Here is a 19,278-nt window from a genome sequence, read left to right on the forward strand (position 1 = left end):
TCCCACAGCACTGGGCCGGCGGCACCCGCCCTCTGACTTCCGGTTGCCTCACTTCCGCCAGGAGGTGTGGTCGCGGGGCGCCTCCGAAGCGAATTCTGCGCGCGGAAGCCCTGGAGGGAGGTGCAGGTTATTGAGCCTTGCGGGAAGCCGCGATTCCACGTGCTCCTCTCCGGGCGGGTTGAAACCGTTGGCGGGCGCTGGCTGAGAGGTGAGGGCCGGTGGCTCAGAGGTCCGACCTGGGAGGCTGGAGCTCAGGCTCTGGGGCGGGGGTTGGAATGGGGTAGGGTGGGCGCACTGTGGCCGTCGCCTGCGTTTCCACCGTTAGAGAGTCTTTCCTTTGGCTTAAACGCATGGTAGAAAGAAATGCATTCAAGTTTCATTCGTGCTCTGGGGGAAATGGAAGAAGTCCTGGAGTTAGAATGACCAGTTCCTCCGGATTTTAAAATGGAAAAGTCGGTGCCGGGAACTCTGCAGAGGGGGTTCCAGCCGGGATGGTTGGTTGGTTCCCCCACCGGACTGCGTTGTGCAGGCTTGCTGCATGTTGGGGACGAGGCGCTTGCCTTCTTTGAGTCTTGGGGAGCTCGATCCCCAAGGAGGAGGCCCTTAGGGCATAGTGGTTGAGAGCGCGGGGCTTTAGGGCCGGGAGTAGCTGCGTTGTGAATCCAGGTTTGCCACCAACTGCACGTGTAGCTTGCTGACAGTTATTGAACCCCTTTGTGCCTGGTCTGTCAAAAGAGGATAATAATAGAACCTACCGAACTCAGAGGATTCTTGTGAGTATTACAGGAGCCAGGGCTTGGCACATAGTACATGATCCGTCAATGTCCGGATTTGCTGCAGCCCCTGCCTTTGTGGAGAGGTTAGAGGCATGAGGTGGGGTTTGATGCTTGCAAGCCTACCGTTCTTGCAGAGTGCCTACCTGGGACTTATACACACAGCACCCCCAGTCTCCCCAGTGCCTAACGTAGTGCCTGACGTGTCGGCTTCTGCACAGGTAGTTATTGCACCAGTGAATAGATGCTGTTTAAACCACTGCTGTTGATGTAGTATGTGGGGAGGGTGTGAGACTGGAACTTGGGGTTCGAGAGACACCGCTCAGCTTCTGTGAGCCTTGGCTCATCTGTCAAGTGGAGATGGATGTGCCTTCCTTGAGAGTCTTTGCAGAGCAAGGAAGAGATCTTGCCTGACTATATACCTACAGTCAGGAGCTTCGGCGTCATGGTGTACAGTGTAAAGTGTGTCCCTTTCACCATGCCCCTGGTTTCTTGGAGTTTTCCTCTTGGGAGGAGGTCGGGGCTAGCCTAGTTGGCCTGATGGATTGTTTCACAGCCTGGAGTACTTAAGTCCCTAGGGGACAATGACTTGCTTCAGGTCTCAGGGCTCACTGGAGGCTGTTGACAGCTTGGCCCTTAAAGTGGGCAGTTTTGGTGGTGATGGTGTCAGTGGGATTTAGGTCTGTGTGTGTATGTTTGTGAAGGAATTGTTTTTTAAGAATAGTAAGACAATACAAAAATGTGTAAAGAGGAAGGTTAAAAAATTGCCAACATCCGCTGGATCATGGAAAAAGCAAGAGAGCTCCAGAAAAACATCTATTTCTGCTTTATTTACTATGCCAAAGCCTTTGACTCTGTGGATCACAATAAACTGTGAAAAATTCTGAAAGACATGGGAATACCAGACCACCTGACCTGCTTCTTGAGAAATCTGTATGCAGGTCAGGAAGCAACAGTTAGAACTGGACACGGAACAACAGACTGGTTCCAAATAGGAAAAGGAGTACGTCAAGGCTGTATATTGTCACCCTGCTTATTTAACTTCTATGCAGAGTACATCATGAGAAACGCTAGGCTGGAAGAAGCACAAGCTGGAATCAAGATTGCCGGGAGAAAGATCAATAACCTCAGATAGGCAGATGACACCACCCTTATGGCAGAAAGTGAAGAGGAGCTAAAAAGCCTCTTGATGAAAGTGAAAGAGGAGAGTGAAAAAGCTGGCTTAAAGCTCAACATTCGGAAAACGAAGATCATGGCATCCGGTCCCATCACTTCATGGGAAATAGATGGGGAAACAGTGGAAACAGTGTCAGACTTTATTTTTTTGGGCTCCAAAATCACTGCAGATGGTGATTGCAACCATGAAATTAGAAGACGCTTACTCCTTGGAAGAAAAGTTATGACCAACCTAGATAGCATATTCAAAAGCAGAGACATTACTTTGCTGACTAAGGTCCATCTAGTCAAGGCCATGGTTTTTCCTGTGGTTATGTATGGATGTGAGAGTTGGACTGTGAAGAAGGCTGAGCGCCGAAGAATTGATGCTTTTGAACTGTGGTGTTGGAGAAGGCTCTTGAGAGTCCCTTGGACTGCAAGGAGATCAGCCCTGAGATTTCTTTGGAAGGAATGATGCTAAAGCTAAAACTCCAGTACTTTGGCCACCTCATGCAAAGAGTTGACTCATTGGAAAAGACTCTAATGCTGGGAGGGATTGGGGGCAGGAGGAGAAGGGGACGACAGAGGATGAGATGGCTGGATGGCATCACGGACTCGAAGGACGTGAGTCTGAGTGAACTCCGGGAGTTGGTGATGAACAGGGAGGCCTGGCTTGCTGTGATTCATGGGGTCGCAAAGAGTCGGACACGACTGAGCAACTGAACTGAACTGAATAAATAAATAAATAAATCACTCCAAATACAAGCTTCCCTGGTGACTCAGATGGGAAAGAATTTGCCTGTAATGCAGACCAGGTTGGATCCCTGGTCAGGAAGATCCCCTGGAGAAGGGAATGACAACCCACTCCAGTATTCTGGCCTGGAGAATTCCACAGGCAGAGAAGCTTGGCGGGCTACTGCCTATGGGATCGCAGAGTCAGACACGACTGAGTGATTTACACGTTCACTTCACAATCCCAGAACCAATTTGAGTTCATGTTATCAGGGAACAGGATGGTAGTTTAGGCACCCAGGGGATGGGGAGTCAGCAGAGACGGGTGAGTTTATGAAGATAAGATGGGTAGATTGAGGGTCATATTTAAAGAAGCAGTGTTTGGAGGGGACTGGGAGAAATATCACTGATTTGCAAGTAAATAGCCCACAGGAAATTTTACCATTGAGTAAGGCTGCATTTTCACAGGTGTGTCTTTTTGTAAGTTTGTAACATGTCCACTTCTGAAATTGTCAAACCTGCACTAGGATTTGCCACACTTGAGTCTGCTGTGCAGTTTGGATGGTTTTGATCTTACCCTGGAGGGCTGGGTGAAGAGGGATGGGTAAGCTCCTTTCCGAGCTTATCTCCTTAGCAAGCAGGCAGCCACACTGCCCGGTGTAGATCAAGGCTCAGTATGCAGCTGTGGCTCTAAAACTCCAGAGGAAGGCCCTAGGAGAATGAGTTCCAGCTTACTGTGCAAGCTACCCATTCTATCTTTGAAAAAAATCCCAACAGATTTCTGAATGTGAACATATGCCACAAAAGACCAAATGAAAACGATTGGAGAGGTATCTTTCCAATCTACATGTGACCAAAATCTAATTGTTTCCTGAATTGATGTTTACGCTGTGTGTGTCTAATCACTAGAGAGAAGACATGTTTTGCACAGGTACGCTGAGCACCATTTTTTGTCAACATCACTGGCTTCATTCAGTAGAGAAATTTTGTCTCTAGCCGTCCTTCTCAGGCCTTTTAATTACTGACCTTCCATGACAGGCTGCATCTCTCAACTGGATCTCAAAGCTTGGCAAAGCCTTCCTCCCCTCTCTGCCTCAAACAAGATACAGAATAGACCTCAAAAATAAAGGTTGGAAAGCTGTAGGCCATAGCTGCAGTTTGAGGGGGTTATTCTTTTCGTGGTCGAATCTCACTGTGAAAGTACTTTCAACATTGTCAGCAGGTAATTGAGTTTGTCCCAGCTGCTTCCCCCTGTGTGTAAGGGGGCAGTCCATCTCTCGCTGACTATGGTTTACTCTCGTTTTGAGACCAAAGTGCCCTTGTATGCATGTGCGTTCAGTAGGCTGCCAACTCTTTTGCAACTCCATGGACTGTACCCCGACAGGCTTCTCTGTCCATGGAATTCTCCAGGTAAGAATACTGGAGTGGGTTAGCCATTTCCTTCTTCAGGGCATCTTCTTGACCCAGGGACCGAAGCTGCTTTGCAGGCGGATTCTTTACCACTGAGCCACCAGGGAAGCCCGGCTGCTTTTGTTGCCTGCCAGAAACCTGGTCATCCTTCTGCTGAGAGCAGAATGCTGGCTTTGGGGGAGTGGGTCACAGTCCATGTGAGACCAGCTCCCCCAGACCTGTGACTGTTTCATACATCTTTCACTGTAACCAGGTGAGAAGATGCTCTTGGTTGGTGCACATCCCAGAACAGTCAGGTTTTCTTTCCTTTGGATTTGCTGCTCGGCTGTAACTGACCCCATGTAACCCTGATGGAGAGCTGAAGAAGGGGGTCTCTGGGTCAGGGCCCCACGTTTTATAAGCACATTAATCAAACTGCAGGGCAAGAGACCTCCAAGAGAGACCAGCTGAGCTTCTGTAAACCCTGGAGTTGCAGCCAGGATGTACATTTTCATTTGAGGCTGAATGGAGGGGAATAGCCCTGCTCCTTTCTTAGGTTTGTCCTCTCTAGCAGTGACTCAGAAGGTGGGAGCACAGGAGAGATGGTGATCTCGTGCATGAGAATTTTCCGTGAACCAGGAGTAGTCTCTCATTTGTGCCAGAGGAGTCTTAGATGAAGTCTTAACCTGAACAGTGTACTTGACCCTTACCTTCATGATGAGAAAGAACATGCTGGGTTAAACATTTATTCTCAGTATTTTTGCTCTAAAACTTATTTATAATGTAAAATGACAATCTAGTGATTAAAAAAATCAAGATCTTAATGACCCAGATAGCCACTATGGTGTGATCACTCACCTAGAACCAGACATCCTGGAATGTGAAGTCAAGTGGGCCTTAGGAAGCATCACTAAGAACAAAGCTAATGGAGGTGATGGAATTCCAGCTGAGCTATTTCAAATGCTAAAAGATGATGCTATGAAAGTGCTGTACTCAATTGCCAGCAAATTTGGAAAACTCAGCAGTGGCTACGGGACTAGGAAAAGTCAGTTTTTATTCCAATCCGAAAGAAAGGCAATGCCAAAGAATGTTCAAACTGCTGCACAATTCTACTCATCTCACATGCCAGTAAAGCAATGCGCAAAATTCTCCAAACACATCTTCGACAATATGTGAACTGAGAACTTCCAAATGTTCCAGCTGGATTTAGAAAAGGCAGAGGAACCAGAGATCAAATTGCCCACATCCTTTGGATCATTGAAAAAGCAAGAGAGTTCCAGAAAAACATCTACTTTTGCTTTATTGACTATGCCAAAGTCTTTGACTGTGTGGATCACATCAAACTGGAAAATTCTTAAAGAGATGGGAGTACCAGACCACCTGACCTGCCTCTTGAGAAACCTATATGCAGGTCAGGAAGCAACAGTTAAAACCAGACATGGAACAATGGACTGGTTCTAAATTGGGAAGGTAGTATGTCGAGGCTGTATATTGTCACCCTGCTTATTTAACTTATATGCAGAGTACATCATGCAAAATGGTGCGCTGGATGAAGCACAAGCTGGAATCAAGATTGCTGGGAGAAATATCAATAATCTCAGATATGCAGCTGACACCATCCTTATGGCAGAAACTGAAGAGGAACTGAAGAGCCTCTTGATGAACGTGAAACAGGAAAGTGAAAAGGCTGGCTTAAAGTTCAACATTCAAAAAACTAAGGTCATGGCATTGAATCCCATCACTTCATGGCAAATAGATGGGAAAATAGTGGAAACAGTGACAGACTTTTTTCTTGGCTCCAAAATCTCTGCCGATGGTGACTGCAGCCATGAAATTAAAAGATGCTTGCTCTTTGAAAGAAAAGCTATGACCAACCTAGACAGCATATTAAAAAGCAGAGACATTACTTTGCTAACAAAGGTCCTTCTAGTCAAAGCTATGGTTTTTCCAGTCGTCATGTATGGATGTGAGAGTTGGACTATAAAGAAAGCTGAGTGCTGAAGAACTGATGCTTTTGAACTGTGGTGTTGAAGAAGACTCTTGAGAGTCTCTTGGACTGCAGAGAGATCAAACCAGTCAATCCTAAAGGAAATCACTCCTGAATATTCATTGGAAGGATTGATGCTGAAGCTCCAATCCTTTGGCCACCTGATGTGAAGAACTGACTTATAGAAAAAGACCTTGATGCTGGGAAAGATTGAAGGCGGGAGCAGAAGGGGGTGACAGAGAATGAGATGATTAGATGGTATCACCTACTCGATGGACATGAGTTTGAGCAAGCTCCAAGAGTTGGTGATGGACAGGGAAGCCTGATGTACTGCAGTCCGTGGGGTTGCAGAGTCGGACACAACTGAGCAACTGAACTGAATCTTCGAAAGTTACAGTGATTTCTGACACACTTGTAAATGAATTTGTGTTTTGTTGAGGGCAGTAGCACCTCCATGAACTTGGGGCAGTGCTCCAGATGCCTGGGTTTGGGAGCCCACTCCAGTAGTTGCGCACCCAGCATTGGGACACCTGGACGGGTTCTGTGGTTTCTGATTGATCCAACAGGGGACCACGCCTGCTCCCATCCACTGAAACTGAGGTGCACATCTGCATTTTTAACACCTGTGGATACATGGTTATGCCCGTATGAGTGCTGTTTGTGCTTATAGGAATGATTTTTAGGCCTCTTCTCCACTCTCTAAACTTTCCGTGATTCCCCTTTGGCTGTGTTCTTATTGTATTTGGGGACTCGGAGTACTTTTAAGTGCTCACCTAGAGGCAGTAGAGAGAAAGAGACTGCATGTGTGCACTTAAAGTTTTTGGAAAAGTAGGATATTGCACATGATGTCCCCAAACTTCATCTCTAGAGCCAGCCTGCCAAGTTTAAATCCTGGTTCTGCTACTGCGTGACTTTGGACAGTTTCCTTAGTCTGAGTCCCGATACCAAGTGTAAATTGTGAACAACGATAGTCCTTCCCTCATAGGGTTGCCGTGAGGGTTAATGAAGTCCATACACGTAAAGCTTTTAGAATAAAGCCCAGCGCGTGGTGAGCACACACTCAACCAGTTTTAGCTGTGTTAATATTGTTGAATAGTTTTACTTAGGTGATGGTAAAGGTTAATGTAGATTACGAATCAGCTTTGATTCTGTTGTGTTATTTTCATGTGAAGAGTTAGCTGTCTGAGTCATATATTTGGAAAAGAAGTTTCACATTACAATATTAATTATCTTTTTTTCCTTTTTAATTTTTTTTTAGGACAGGGCTTAAAACCCATCTTGGGTAAAAAAAAAACAAACTATTTAATCATTTAGCTAAAAATGGTATTTTTTACATGCAATGCATGTGGTGAATCAGTGAAGAAGGTACAAGTGGAAAAGCACGTGGCTCTTTGCCGAAACTGCGAATGTCTTTCCTGCATCGACTGCGGCAAAGACTTCTGGTAAGTCCATGTGGATCTGTATGAAATGTCCAAACCAGTGATGGGATCGTTGGTTCCACAAAGCATTAAAAAAAAAAGAGCAAGAGGCAAATTTGAGGAAAGAAAATTAAGAAAAAAATGTAGAGCCTGCCAGGACCATTTGCTCTTTAAAGGTGATGCAAAGGGAAGACTCAGAAAGAAGGGAGTTGCGGGTTTGGTCATAATCTGATGAGTCCGTGGCACTTGCTGACCTGTCCTTGGCACCATTACTGGAGCCAGGGAGGTGACCATGCAGAGTAGGGTTTCTGGGTGTGGTGTGCTGATCACAGGGAAGCGATGGATTTACAGACCAGAAAATGAAGTTATTCATTCACAGTGGAGATGCCTGGGAGAAGAGACCTGGTCCTCCCCCAGAAAATCAGAGGTGATGGAGGGAGTGAAGCTCCTGGCCCCGAGTGTGGCAGGTGCTTCCAGTGAAGGGGTCTCTGGAGAGGTGAGGACTGAGGGGAGGGGGCAGGGTGGGTCCTGCCCATCCAGTGTTTCTCAGGGAGAGTCGTCTGCAGTTGGCTAATCTCATTCCTGCACTGACTGCCTTCAGCTTCAGAGGGTTCAGCTTTTGGCACATGGGCCCTACTGGCCTCTGTGGCATTTGAGGGATATTTGCAAACAGTCCCTTTTAATTTCATTCTAAAGCAGTGGTTAAAAAAAAAAGTTTGGAAACTGATAAAGTCTTTGTTCATACCTAATCCTAGGAGGAAGGATATACAGAAACAGGTGAAGATTGGGCTGTTACTCCTTAAGGGACTGCCCCTGACCTCTTCCCAGTGTTTCCCCGAGGACCCTGTAGAGCTTCAAAGGATCATATAAGACAGAATCGAGTGTACTTTTTTCCCAAGACTCCCAAGATCCAGAACTTTGTCATGACCTGATACTACCATTTTATACCACCTTTTAACTTAGTCTATAGCTGATTAGTGATTGTTCGCTATATATTACCAGGAAACCCTACAGGCTTTGTAACTTAAGATAAAGCCCCCCTGTTGCAGAGAATTCTTTTTTTTTTTTATGACTATTTGCTTATGACTTAAAAAAAAATAGTGCCTATCAATATGATTTTAAGACATTTGTATATAAAAATGGGTGGAAAGTTTGGTGATGGGATTTGAACAGTTGGGAGGAACGAGGAGGTTATCAGCGTAGTAAGTGAAAGGGATGGGGTGGCCGTGCAGAGCACAGATGGGAAAGTAAGTGTGCCCTGCATGCTTGCTTTGCACAGAGACTCCGATTTGGGGATCATTGTAACGGTGGAACTTTCTCACTTTAAGGGGTGATGACTATAAAAACCATGTGAAATGCATAAGTGAAGATCAGAAGTACGGTGGCAAAGGGTACGAAGGTAAAACCCACAAAGGCGATATTAAACAGCAGGCTTGGATTCAGGTAAGGTCTTCCTGATTCACCAAGGAGCTTCATCTGTCACCTGCTTTCTTGGGAAACCTAGATAGCCAAGAATTCATGCATCTTATGCAACCAAGTACATTCACAGGGTTGTACGACCATCACCATCATCCATCTCCAGAACTGTTTCATCTTTTGATAGAGGTTACATCTGAACCTGTAGCTCTCTCTAAGTAGTACTGACATCTTAATATTGTCTTCAGTTCTTGGACATGGGACGTCTTTCCGTTTCCTTGTATCTTCTTTAATTTCTCTCAGCAGTGTTTTGTAGTTGTCAGTATATATGTAGTTTACCTCGTCAGTTGGTTAAGTTTATTCCTAAGTATTTTATTCTTTTTGATAGTATTATAAGTTGAATTGTTTATTAATTTCCTCTCCAATTTGTTCTTTGTTAGTGTAGGGAAATGCAGCTTGATTTCTGAGTGTTGATTTTTGTATACTGCAACTGCTGAACTTAATTAGTCCTAAAGATTCTTTCTGTGCAATCTTTTGGGTTTTTGACCTGTAAGAAGACCATGTTATCTGGGAACAGAGATCATTTTACTTCTTTCTTTCCAGTGTGGATGCCTTTTATTTCTTGCCTTAGTCTTGGGGAGACAGTGAAGGAGAGGAAAGCCTGGCGGGCTGTAGTCCATGGGGTTGCAAAAATTCAGACATGACTTAGCAACTGAACGGCAACAATAAATTGCTCTGGACTTTGAGCACTCTGTTGAATCTGTAAACATAGGCATTAACCCAGAATCTGGACTTGAGGTGTGAACCCAGTAGTTTGGCTTTCATGAAACTCATCTGTCGATTGTTTATTGCTTTTATCTTCCTTCTCTGTAGAAAATTCATGAATTAATAAAAAGACCCAGTGTCAGCCCCAAAGTGAGGGAACTGTTAGAGCAAATTAGTGGTTTTGACAACGTTCCCAGGAAAAGGGCAAAATTTCAGGTATGTATTTGACTGGACTTCCCTGAATGGAGGGGATATGGGCACTTCAGTGACAGCTTCTGTGTGCCTGTCAGCATATGGGATAAGTGGGTTTTTTTTTCTTTTTTCTTTTTCACCCATTCAGAATTGGATGAAGAACAGTTTAAAAGTTCATAATGAATCTATCCTGGAGCAGGTGTGGAATATCTTTTCCGAAGCTTCCAGCAATGTAAGTCTGATCTCACTCTAGACTTGCAGTGTGGCAGAAGTGGTTAGTAAAAATGAAATGGGAATGTCTTATTTTTGGAGGTCAAGACAGCCTTCTTTTTCAGAAAGCCTCTTTGTGCCTTCATTAATGGGAAGGAGTACACTGAGTACACTGCAGAGAAGATTTCCTTATTGTGCAGAGAAAGGTGTTTAATCCCGATGTTTGATAACAATATCAAACAATCCCGATGTGTGATAGCAGTACCAGCTGACTAGACTTGATCGGCTTAGACACCAAGTAGTGGGATGATTGGAAAAGAACAGGTGCTTTGGGTTTCTGACAGACCCAATTTGAATCCTTGCTTTGCTGTTCGCCAGGCGTTTGCTCTCGGACATTTTATTTAACCTCTCTGAGCCTTTGTTTCCTTGTCTTAAATAGAGGTGGATTGTTAGACTAAGTAGGGGCCTCCCAGATGGCTCAGTGGAAAGAATCTGCCTGCGGTGCGGGAGACCTGTGTTTCATCCCTGGATTGGGAAGATCCCCTGGAGGAGGGCATGGCAATCCACGCCAGTATTATTGCCTGGGAAATCCCATGGACAGAGGAGCCTGGTGGGCTACACAGTCCATGGCGTCACAAAAGAGTTGGACGTGACTTAGCGACTAAGCAACAACACAAAAGACCCAGTACTTACTGTGCCCAATACGTGTCAGGCCCTGAACAAAAAACAGAAAAACATCTCAGGAGGGTGATAGTGGCAGGAGGGAAAAATAAACAGGGTGAGGACGAGAGAGGGTGACCAGGTATTCTGGTAGGTGTGGGGTGAGGGGATGTGTCCTAGTACTAAAGCAGATGAGGGAGTACAAGCCTCCCAGCTCGTGCCCAGCAGGGCGTGGGCGCTTGGTCGGTGCTGGTCTTCTTCCTTCCGGTGGCCAGAGGGATTGCTTGGAGCACATCAGTAGACCACCTTCCGAGATGTTTTGATCCACGAGGCCCCAGATGTGGAATACAGCTGCAGAAAGTTGTAGTGTGACATCTTGTAGGCATGTCCTTGCTTCCGTTGTTCAACATTTTTTCTCATTAACTCAGTTGCACTTTGCCCCTACTTGGGGCTTATATCCCATCTGAAGACATTATTAGTATTTCAGAACAACAGTGGGGTCCAACTGGTCTTTTATTCTCCTCACAGTTGTCAGCAGTTGATGTGCTTTATGCAGAGAGAATGGTTTTGACCACAAATTGGGATAAAAATGAAACTTTCTCTTGGCATGCATCTAGCATTTATCTCTAAACACACAAATTGGCCCTTGAAACCTTATAACCAATCATTCAATTGGCACTTGTGTGACACCTGTTTTTTTAAAGGTTATTTCCATTATTTGGGGCTTCCCTTGTGGCTCAGCTGGTAAAGAATCTGTCTGCAATGCAGGAGACCTGGTTTCGATCCCTAAGTTGGGAAGATCCCCTGGAGAAGGGAAAGATTACCCACTCCAGTATTCTGGCCTGGAGAATTCTACAGACTGTATAGTCCATGGGGTTGCAAAGGGTCAGACAAGACTGAGTGACTTTCATTATCACTTCCATTATTTTAATTAACAGTCATAAAAGTTTGTGGTTATTTAGCTTAACTGCAGAGTCCAAAAAATAGAGTTTTCCAATTTCATTTTTGAAGCTGTGAATATATAAGAATTAAATAAGATAACCAGTAGGCAGCTTGTGGTAAACTCTGAGCTCTGCAAAATGTAGCTTGTCATTGCTTTTGGTCTGTGAACGTCCTGGCATGTGCCTGGAGTCGGAGGTGGAGATGGTGCCAAGGCTCTGGGGGTGCTGGGCTGGAGGCTTTGTATCCTTCTCAGGTGAAACACTCACTGCCCCAGTGCATAGCGCTCCTGGTCACTGTGGACCCAGCCTTCCTTGGACCTGGGTCCCTCCCTCCAGAGCTGTATTCTGGCAGGAGAGACCGACACCTGCTCTAAGAGCTGATGCTGTGATGTCGGGTGGTGACACAGGCCAGGAAGAAATGGGAGGCAGAAGACAGGGCAGAGAGGGAAGGAGGGGAGCGTCTTGCTGTCAAGACAGAGGCAGTGAAATCGTGTCTGAGGAGACCACATTGGAGGAGAGTCTGGAACGAAGTAGGAAGCTGATGGGGAGTGAGTTTGTTCACTCATTGATTGAGGGGCTGCTGGGTGGGTGAGTGTGTGTCTCCCTCCCTCCTTCCTTCCTTCCCTCCTGTCTCCCCTCTCTCCCAGAAGCTGGGGTGCATGCAGGGGGCGGACTTGGTTAGGAAGTGGAGGCAGGGCAGCAGCCGGAGACTGGGCTGAAGGGGGCAGGCCTGGGGCTGCGGCGCTCAGACCCTGGTGGGTTGATGCTCACTGTACCATAGGATGGAACTTGTAGGACAGGGCGTGGTGTCCTGGTCCCCCTTCCTCCTGAGTCCTTTCTGAACTCATCGCCTGCCTCCCCCGCATGTGCCTGGATGATTTGATCTCTGAATTCTTACTGAAAAAACTCCAGTTGTTTAGTTTAGTCTCAATACCCTAAATACTACTCTTTGAGCCTACGACTGGGTCTTACAGGCTTTGTGAACTCAGCAGAGTGCTTGTACAGGAGTGAAAGCCAGTCCTCCTCCATTTGGTCTCTTTGTGACCTCGCCTCTGAAAGGAGGAGGACTGCCACCTGGCCAGTTACTTAAGAGATGGAGCTTGACTGTGAGTCTCGGGGTTTGCAGGACACCTGCAGCGGCCCCGGAGCTGCAGACGCATCAGGGCTCACCGAGCAGTTCAGTGAATTGCTCCACGTTCTCTCTTGGGAAGGGGCAGGCATGGAGGCCACACCATATTTATAGTGAGAGTATAGCAGGCAGTGGGGCTGGCTGTGCTGAAGTCACTCATTTTGAGTCAGGTGGTGCAGTAAATAGGAAGTTTGTCTTATTCCAGCACGTGTTTCCATGGTTCCTTACTTACCATTCTTGACATTCCGCCCAGGTGTCCCTCCCTGACATTCCTCTCGGTAGCCATCCATCTGGACAGTGATGGTGATAAGGGCACCTCTGTCTAGTACTCAGGAGTTTACAAAACTCTTCCTGTACATCCAGCTGCTTTCTCAAGCTTAGCTTTTCTCATTTTATTTGTACATAAACTTCCCTGGTGGCTTAGAGGTTAAAGTGTCTGCCTCCAATGCGGGAGTCCTGGCTTTGATCCCTGGGTCGGGAAGATCCCCTAGAGTAGGAAATGGTAACCCACTCCAGTATTCTTGCCTGGAAAATCCCATGGACGGAGCCTGGTAGGCTACAGTCCACAGGGTCGCAAAGTGTCAGACACGACTGAGCGACTTCACTTTCACTTTCTTTCAAACTGTATTAGGTAGGTTTTTTTAATAGATGAGGAAATAGGTTTGGAGCTGATAAATACTTGCTCTGAGTCACCTGGCTAGTGAATAGAGCTGGAACTTGAACCCAGGCCTGCGGATGCATAAATCTGGTGGTTTCTGCCACACCTACATGCCTGCCTTCTACCTAACAGGTGGCTAGTGAGCCAGAATTAAAGGTCTGACTTTTCCGTGACATACAGATCCTTCATTTTTCCAGTGGAATGAAAATATCTGTTAAAGGCAGAGAGGAATGTGGGCTGGGGGTAGTTTTTCTCATTTTGTGTATTAACTGCTCCATGTGAGCTGTGGGGCTGGGGTGAGGGTCACAGTTATAAAATGGTAAGTAATAGTTTCCTTAGAGGAATTTATTCAGTAGATACACACAATGATATGTGTTTGGAATGAGTGTGTCTTGGTTTTGCTTAATAATAAGGAACCCGTCGGTAAGGGGCCAGATCAGCAGCCACCAGAGCCAGTGACCAAGCCATGTGCAGAGAACAACACCGAGGTCCCGCCCTCCAAAGCAAACAGCAGCGCGGAAGAGCCAGCAGAGGCCAAGAAGAATAAGAGAGAAAGGAAGGCAGAACGGCAGAAGAATAGGAAAAAAGAAAAGAAAGAACTAAGACTAGAAAACCACCAGGAGAACGCAAAGAGTCAGAAGCCTAAAAAGCGCAAAGCGGCACAGGAGGCTGAGCAGGAGGCGGCTGACGGCTCCTCGGGGACGAAGAGCCAGAGGAAGAAGAGCAAGGCCGTGCGCGCCCAGGATGGGGCGGTGGATGGAGGCGCTGAGGTCGGGGAGCAGGCAGATGCTGGTCCAGGGAAAAGGAAGCGCAAGCCCTCGGAAGGTTTGTGGCTCGCTTACGCTCCAAGGGTTTGTTAAACAATGTTTGAGCGGTGAGTTGGGGATGAATAAAAATGTGTCAGACCTTGCTGTTTGAAACCACTCGCGGCAAAGAGCATAAGGTTTGGGAGCAGGCCAGCCTGGGCTTAGTCTGGGGCAGGCGACACCACCTCTCAACTGCCCATTTTGTCATCTGCCTTGGAGGAGAAACCTCGGGGCTGGGGTGCCTGGGGGCATGAGCAAGGTGATAGGTGTTTTGTTTTTAGGGCCTCGGCCCTGTAGGCCTCTCATTAAATAGTAGGTGCTGTTATAAATGTGAAATCTGTGATTTCTTTTTTAATCTTCCTAATGACTTAGTTGAAGCAGATTCTAAGAAGAAAAAGATTAAGCTCCCAGAAAATTCCGAGGATGGAGAACCGGAAAACCATGAGGCTCCTGCTAAAGGTATGGCTTCTGTGCTTTGCAGCTCTGCCCTCTCTAGGTTGGGGGAGAAGGGGGAGGGTTGGGCCCGTCGGGTGGGTCGTGCCCTCTGGATGCAGGGAAAAGAGTCTGGAGCAAAACCCATACTTCAAGGTGTGACTTCAGAGTAATAGTGAGCACTCAGTCAGTCTCACAAGGGTCTCTCCAGCTTTAAGGATAGAATGTAGAGCCGTCTAGATTGGAGACGTGTATTGTCTTTGGAGCAAAGTAAGCCCCTTCTTGTCCCTGCCTCTTGTCCCTGCCTCTCATCACTCCCATAGATGTACCCTGAGGTCCAAGGTACAGGAACAGGCTTGACTCCTCCTCCTGTCTCTGGGTCTGTCCCTGATGTCCCCTTGCTTGGAGCCCCGAGGCCACCATCTCTTTCAGCCAGAATGCGTACTTGTCAGACTCCAAAGTGAAAGTATAAGTTGCTCAGTCCTGTCTGACTCTTTGCGACCCCATGGACTATACAGTCCATGGAATTCTCCAGGCCAGAATACTGGAGTGGGTAGCCTTTCCCTTCTCCAGGGGATCTTCCCAACCCAGAGACTGAACCCAGGTCTCCCACATTGCAGGCAAATTCTTTATCAGTCGAGCCATAAGTGAAACCCAGGAATACTGGAGTGGGTAGCCTTTCCCTTCTCCAGGGGATCTTACTCAGGGATCGAACCCAGGTCTCCCACATCGCAGGCCGATTCTTTACCAGCTGAGCCACCTGGGAAGTCCAGAGCTCCTGTTAAATACTGTCTTCTCCACAGAGCTGTTCCCACTGCTCAGACCGGGAACACTCCCCAGGGCTGCCACTAAGAACAGGCCCGAGCGCCCAGATGGGATTTGAGATTTTATTCATGGAAGTTCAGTAACTGCCCAAGTGTAGTTAGATTTCTTAGCTTATAATTTTGTACATGTGAAGTTTCTTTTTTTAGTTCAGAGATAACTGTAGATTCACGTGCATTTTTAAGAAATAATTAGACTTCAAGGATCCTTCTGTGGCCTTACCCAGTTTCCTCTGAGGCTGAGACCTCCCACATCCATAGGACAAAACTTCCCTGGGTGTTGACCTTAAACAGTCAAGAGAAATTAGACAAACATTCCTGTCCCCGAAGGGAATGCTCCCACTGCCCTCTTATAGCCACGCCCACTCTCCTCTCGCCCCCTCTACCCCAGAGGTCAGCCTATCCCTTACTTCCATGTACCTCTCCGTTTTCCTCTCCATTTTGGAATTGTGTCATTTCCGAATGTGACATAAATGGCATCATTTACTGTGTAATGGGCTTCCCTGATAGCTCAGTTGGTAACGAATCCGCCTGCAATGCATGAGACCCCAGTTCCATCCCTGGGTTGGGAAGATCCCATGGAGAAGGGAAAGGCTACCCACTCCAGTATTTTGGCCTGGAGAATTCCATGGACCGTATAGTCCATCAGGTTGCAAAGAGTCGGGCACAGCTGAGCGACTTTGACTTCACACTGTGTAACCTTTTGAGACTGGCCCTTTTCACCCAGCCTTATTCTAGGGAGATTCATCCAGGTTGCTGCACATCTCAGCAGTCCATTCCTCTGCACTATGAGCAGTGGTCTGTGGGGTGAGTGTCCCACGGCTTGGTTATCTGTCACCTGTTAACGGACAGCTGGGTTATTTCCGGTTCGTGGTCCTGATGAATAAAGTGGCTGTAAGCCCTCATGTAGAGGTTTTCCTGTGTCGTGTTTTCTGGAAGAAGTGTTCAGCAGGTGCGGCAGCTGTGTGGCACATTACTTGCATGTTTGGTGTTTTAAGAAGCAGGTTTTTCAAGAGTAGCTGCACCATGCTGGATTCCCACCAGCAGCAGCGTGTGAGAGATCCAGTCTCCCCGCACCCTGGTCAGCATTTGCTGGTGGTGCTGCGTTTGTAGATCAAGTTTTTGGTCTTGATGAAGCCTCATTTGTCAGTTTTTCCTTTAAGAGATAATACTTCTAAAGTCATCTAAGAACTCTTTGCCAGCCTTAAATCCATGGAGGTTTTTTTCTTTTTTCTTCTGTTTTTTTTTTTCTTAAAGGTCTTATAGTTGCATATTTAACACTCAAGTCCATGATCCATTTTGAGTTAATTTTTATGAGATATGAAACTTGGTTGAAGGTTTATTTCTTTGCTCATCAGTGTCTGGTTGGTCCACACCATTTAAAAAGGCTGTCTCTTCTCTTAGTGAAGGGCCTTTCTCCAGTATCGGTGTGGGTCTATTCTGGGTTCTCTCTCATTGTGTGTGTCCGTCCATCCACCACACACTCTTGACTAGAGTAGGTATATCCAGAGTCTTGAAAAGGGGTAGGCTTATTCTCACTTTATTCTTTTGCAAAATTAGAAGATTTATAATAATCTTGCCTACATCTATAAAAGGTCTTGCTGTGATGATAGAGGAATTGGATCAATTTGGGGAGAATTGATCACTTTATTTACTGTGTTGTCTTCCAAGCCATGAACATGGCATGTCTGTTGATTTAAATCTTTGATTTCTTTCATCAGAACTATGTACCTTCTGTATACTCGTCTTCATCTTCCCAGAAGCAAAGGTTCCCTAGATGAGTCGTAGCCTACTGACAATCTTTGCTTTGCTTACTGTGTTTAGACAGCCCCTTGATCTCAGCAGATCCTTAGTAAATCTTGAGTTTATTAGACATAACTCATGTCTTTCTACAGGAACTTGTAGGATGGTGGTATTTAATGACACTTAGTTTTTCTGCTTACTCCAAGAATGAGTATTGTAGGCGATAGTCAGTGCCTCTCGGCCACTGTGATTGGACAGGTCAGGTGCCTGCTACACAGAGCTGTGGCATCCTGTTCATTCTGGCCCTATTCATTTCCTGTGTAGCAAACAGGTGGTGCAGAAATGAGGCCTCATCGAGGCCAAAAACTTGCTCTACAAACGTCGTACCACTACCAAATGTTGACTGGGGTGTAGGGAGACTGGATCTCTCACGCACAGCTGTTGTTTCTTAACCCTTTTGGTAGTACCATGAAACAGTATTTTACATATTATTTTCCATATTGTAGGTAAATTCAACTGGAAGGGAACTATTAAAGCAGTTCTGAAACAGGCCCCAGACAACGAAATAACAATCAAGAAGCTAAGGAAAAAGGTATGAAGGGTGTGAATCAGGTATATAATGCTGGGGAGAATCAGTTCTTTATTTTTAAATGTATAGTGTTGTTCTGTTTTTCTACATCTGAAACACTGTAAACTTGTGTGTGTGTACACACTGTAAACAAAGGTGTGTGTATGTCTCAGTGACATTCAAGCTTCTCCTTTTTAGCCCTTAAGGGTGCGGGTGGGAATGGAGTCACCCCAATCCACATCTCCTCAGCCGGAGCAGCGTCAGTGTTAAATCTGAAAATCACTGCTCTAGATATGTTACTGTCTTTTGATTATTCCAGGACAGTGTTTTCTTCCCTCTTTGTAATTTTTTTTTAACTAGTGTCTGACACAGGCGGCCAAGTGTCACACGTGTGCAGCTGTGTGAATTGCCACAAGCAGGACACCCCCGTGTAACCAGCACCTGGGTTCTTTCATTTGTCACTGTCTGCTGTGCTGGGGGCCAGAGAACTAACACAGAGGGTAAATTTTCAGGACAAATACGTATTTGACCACTCTTTTTCTTTGTGAAGGTTTTAGCTCAGTATTATGCGGTGACGAATGAACATCACAAATCTGAAGAGGAACTCCTGGTCATCTTCAACAAGAAAATCAGCAAGAACCCCACCCTGAAGTTATTGAAGGACAAGGTCAAGCTTTTAAAATGAACATTTTTATATTTAACAATTGAGTCCATTCTGTTGATCTCTTTCCTTTCATAGTTGTTTGTAAAACATGTAATGAATTGTAACAACTCGAATTTTGCCTTCCAAAGCCGTATTTTTAAGTTAAGAAAAAAGTATATTTTGGTAGAACTTCTATGACAAAATAAAATATATTCTTATCCCAAGTTCTAATTCTGTAGCAGCGAAAATTACTGTACTTAAAATACTCTCGTATGGGAAATAGTACCAAATGTGAGAAGTCAAAAAATAACTTGGTCAGACTAGAAAGCATTTGTTTTTATCATATCATTTTCTAAACATTTAGAGGGCTTACGGGAGTTAATTTTTTGTGTGGCTTAAATGCATGTGAGAGTTGTGGTGTTTCACCCAGGAGCGGGGAAAACAGTCCTTTCTGTGTAATAACCCTTGCCCAGCCAGGAGTTCTGCTCTTCACTGGGGGTTCCTGTGTAAGTCTGGCCCATCCACTGACCCAGTTCATCTTCAGTCAAAGACAGATTGGTTGGTGGCTGGATTTGGGGGGTGTGGCCTGTGACCAAGTATAGGGAACCAGCCATATTAACAATACAGCTAATGCATTGTTTAGCTGTCTTACCATTTCAGTGCCCTGGTTAGATTGGTCTCAGTCCTAGTTCACTGTGCAGGAGGAGAGCCAGGCCACTTTCTGATACCTGGGTAGGTTTTGCCCATGAGTCCCTCAACAGCTGGTATGTGTGGTGAGAATCACTCCTTTGGGACTTCCTTGGTAGTCCAGTGGCTGAGACCCTGCGCTCCCAATGCAGG

General features: G+C 46.0%; 1 protein-coding gene across 1 annotated transcript; it reads left to right on the forward strand.

The window, feature by feature from the left end:
* Positions 67-18,663, forward strand: LYAR (Ly1 antibody reactive). Its single transcript, XM_005681896.3, has 9 exons — positions 67-208; positions 7,295-7,478; positions 8,783-8,897; positions 9,744-9,851; positions 9,976-10,059; positions 13,839-14,250; positions 14,604-14,690; positions 17,734-17,819; positions 18,346-18,663. Exons 2-9 carry the CDS (start codon positions 7,357-7,359, stop codon positions 18,478-18,480), a joined length of 1,149 nt encoding a protein of 382 aa, XP_005681953.2. The 5' UTR covers positions 67-208; positions 7,295-7,356; the 3' UTR covers positions 18,481-18,663.

This window comes from Capra hircus, chromosome 6 (assembly GCF_001704415.2).
Source record: "Capra hircus breed San Clemente chromosome 6, ASM170441v1, whole genome shotgun sequence".
NCBI classification, from domain to species: Eukaryota; Metazoa; Chordata; class Mammalia; order Artiodactyla; family Bovidae; genus Capra; species Capra hircus.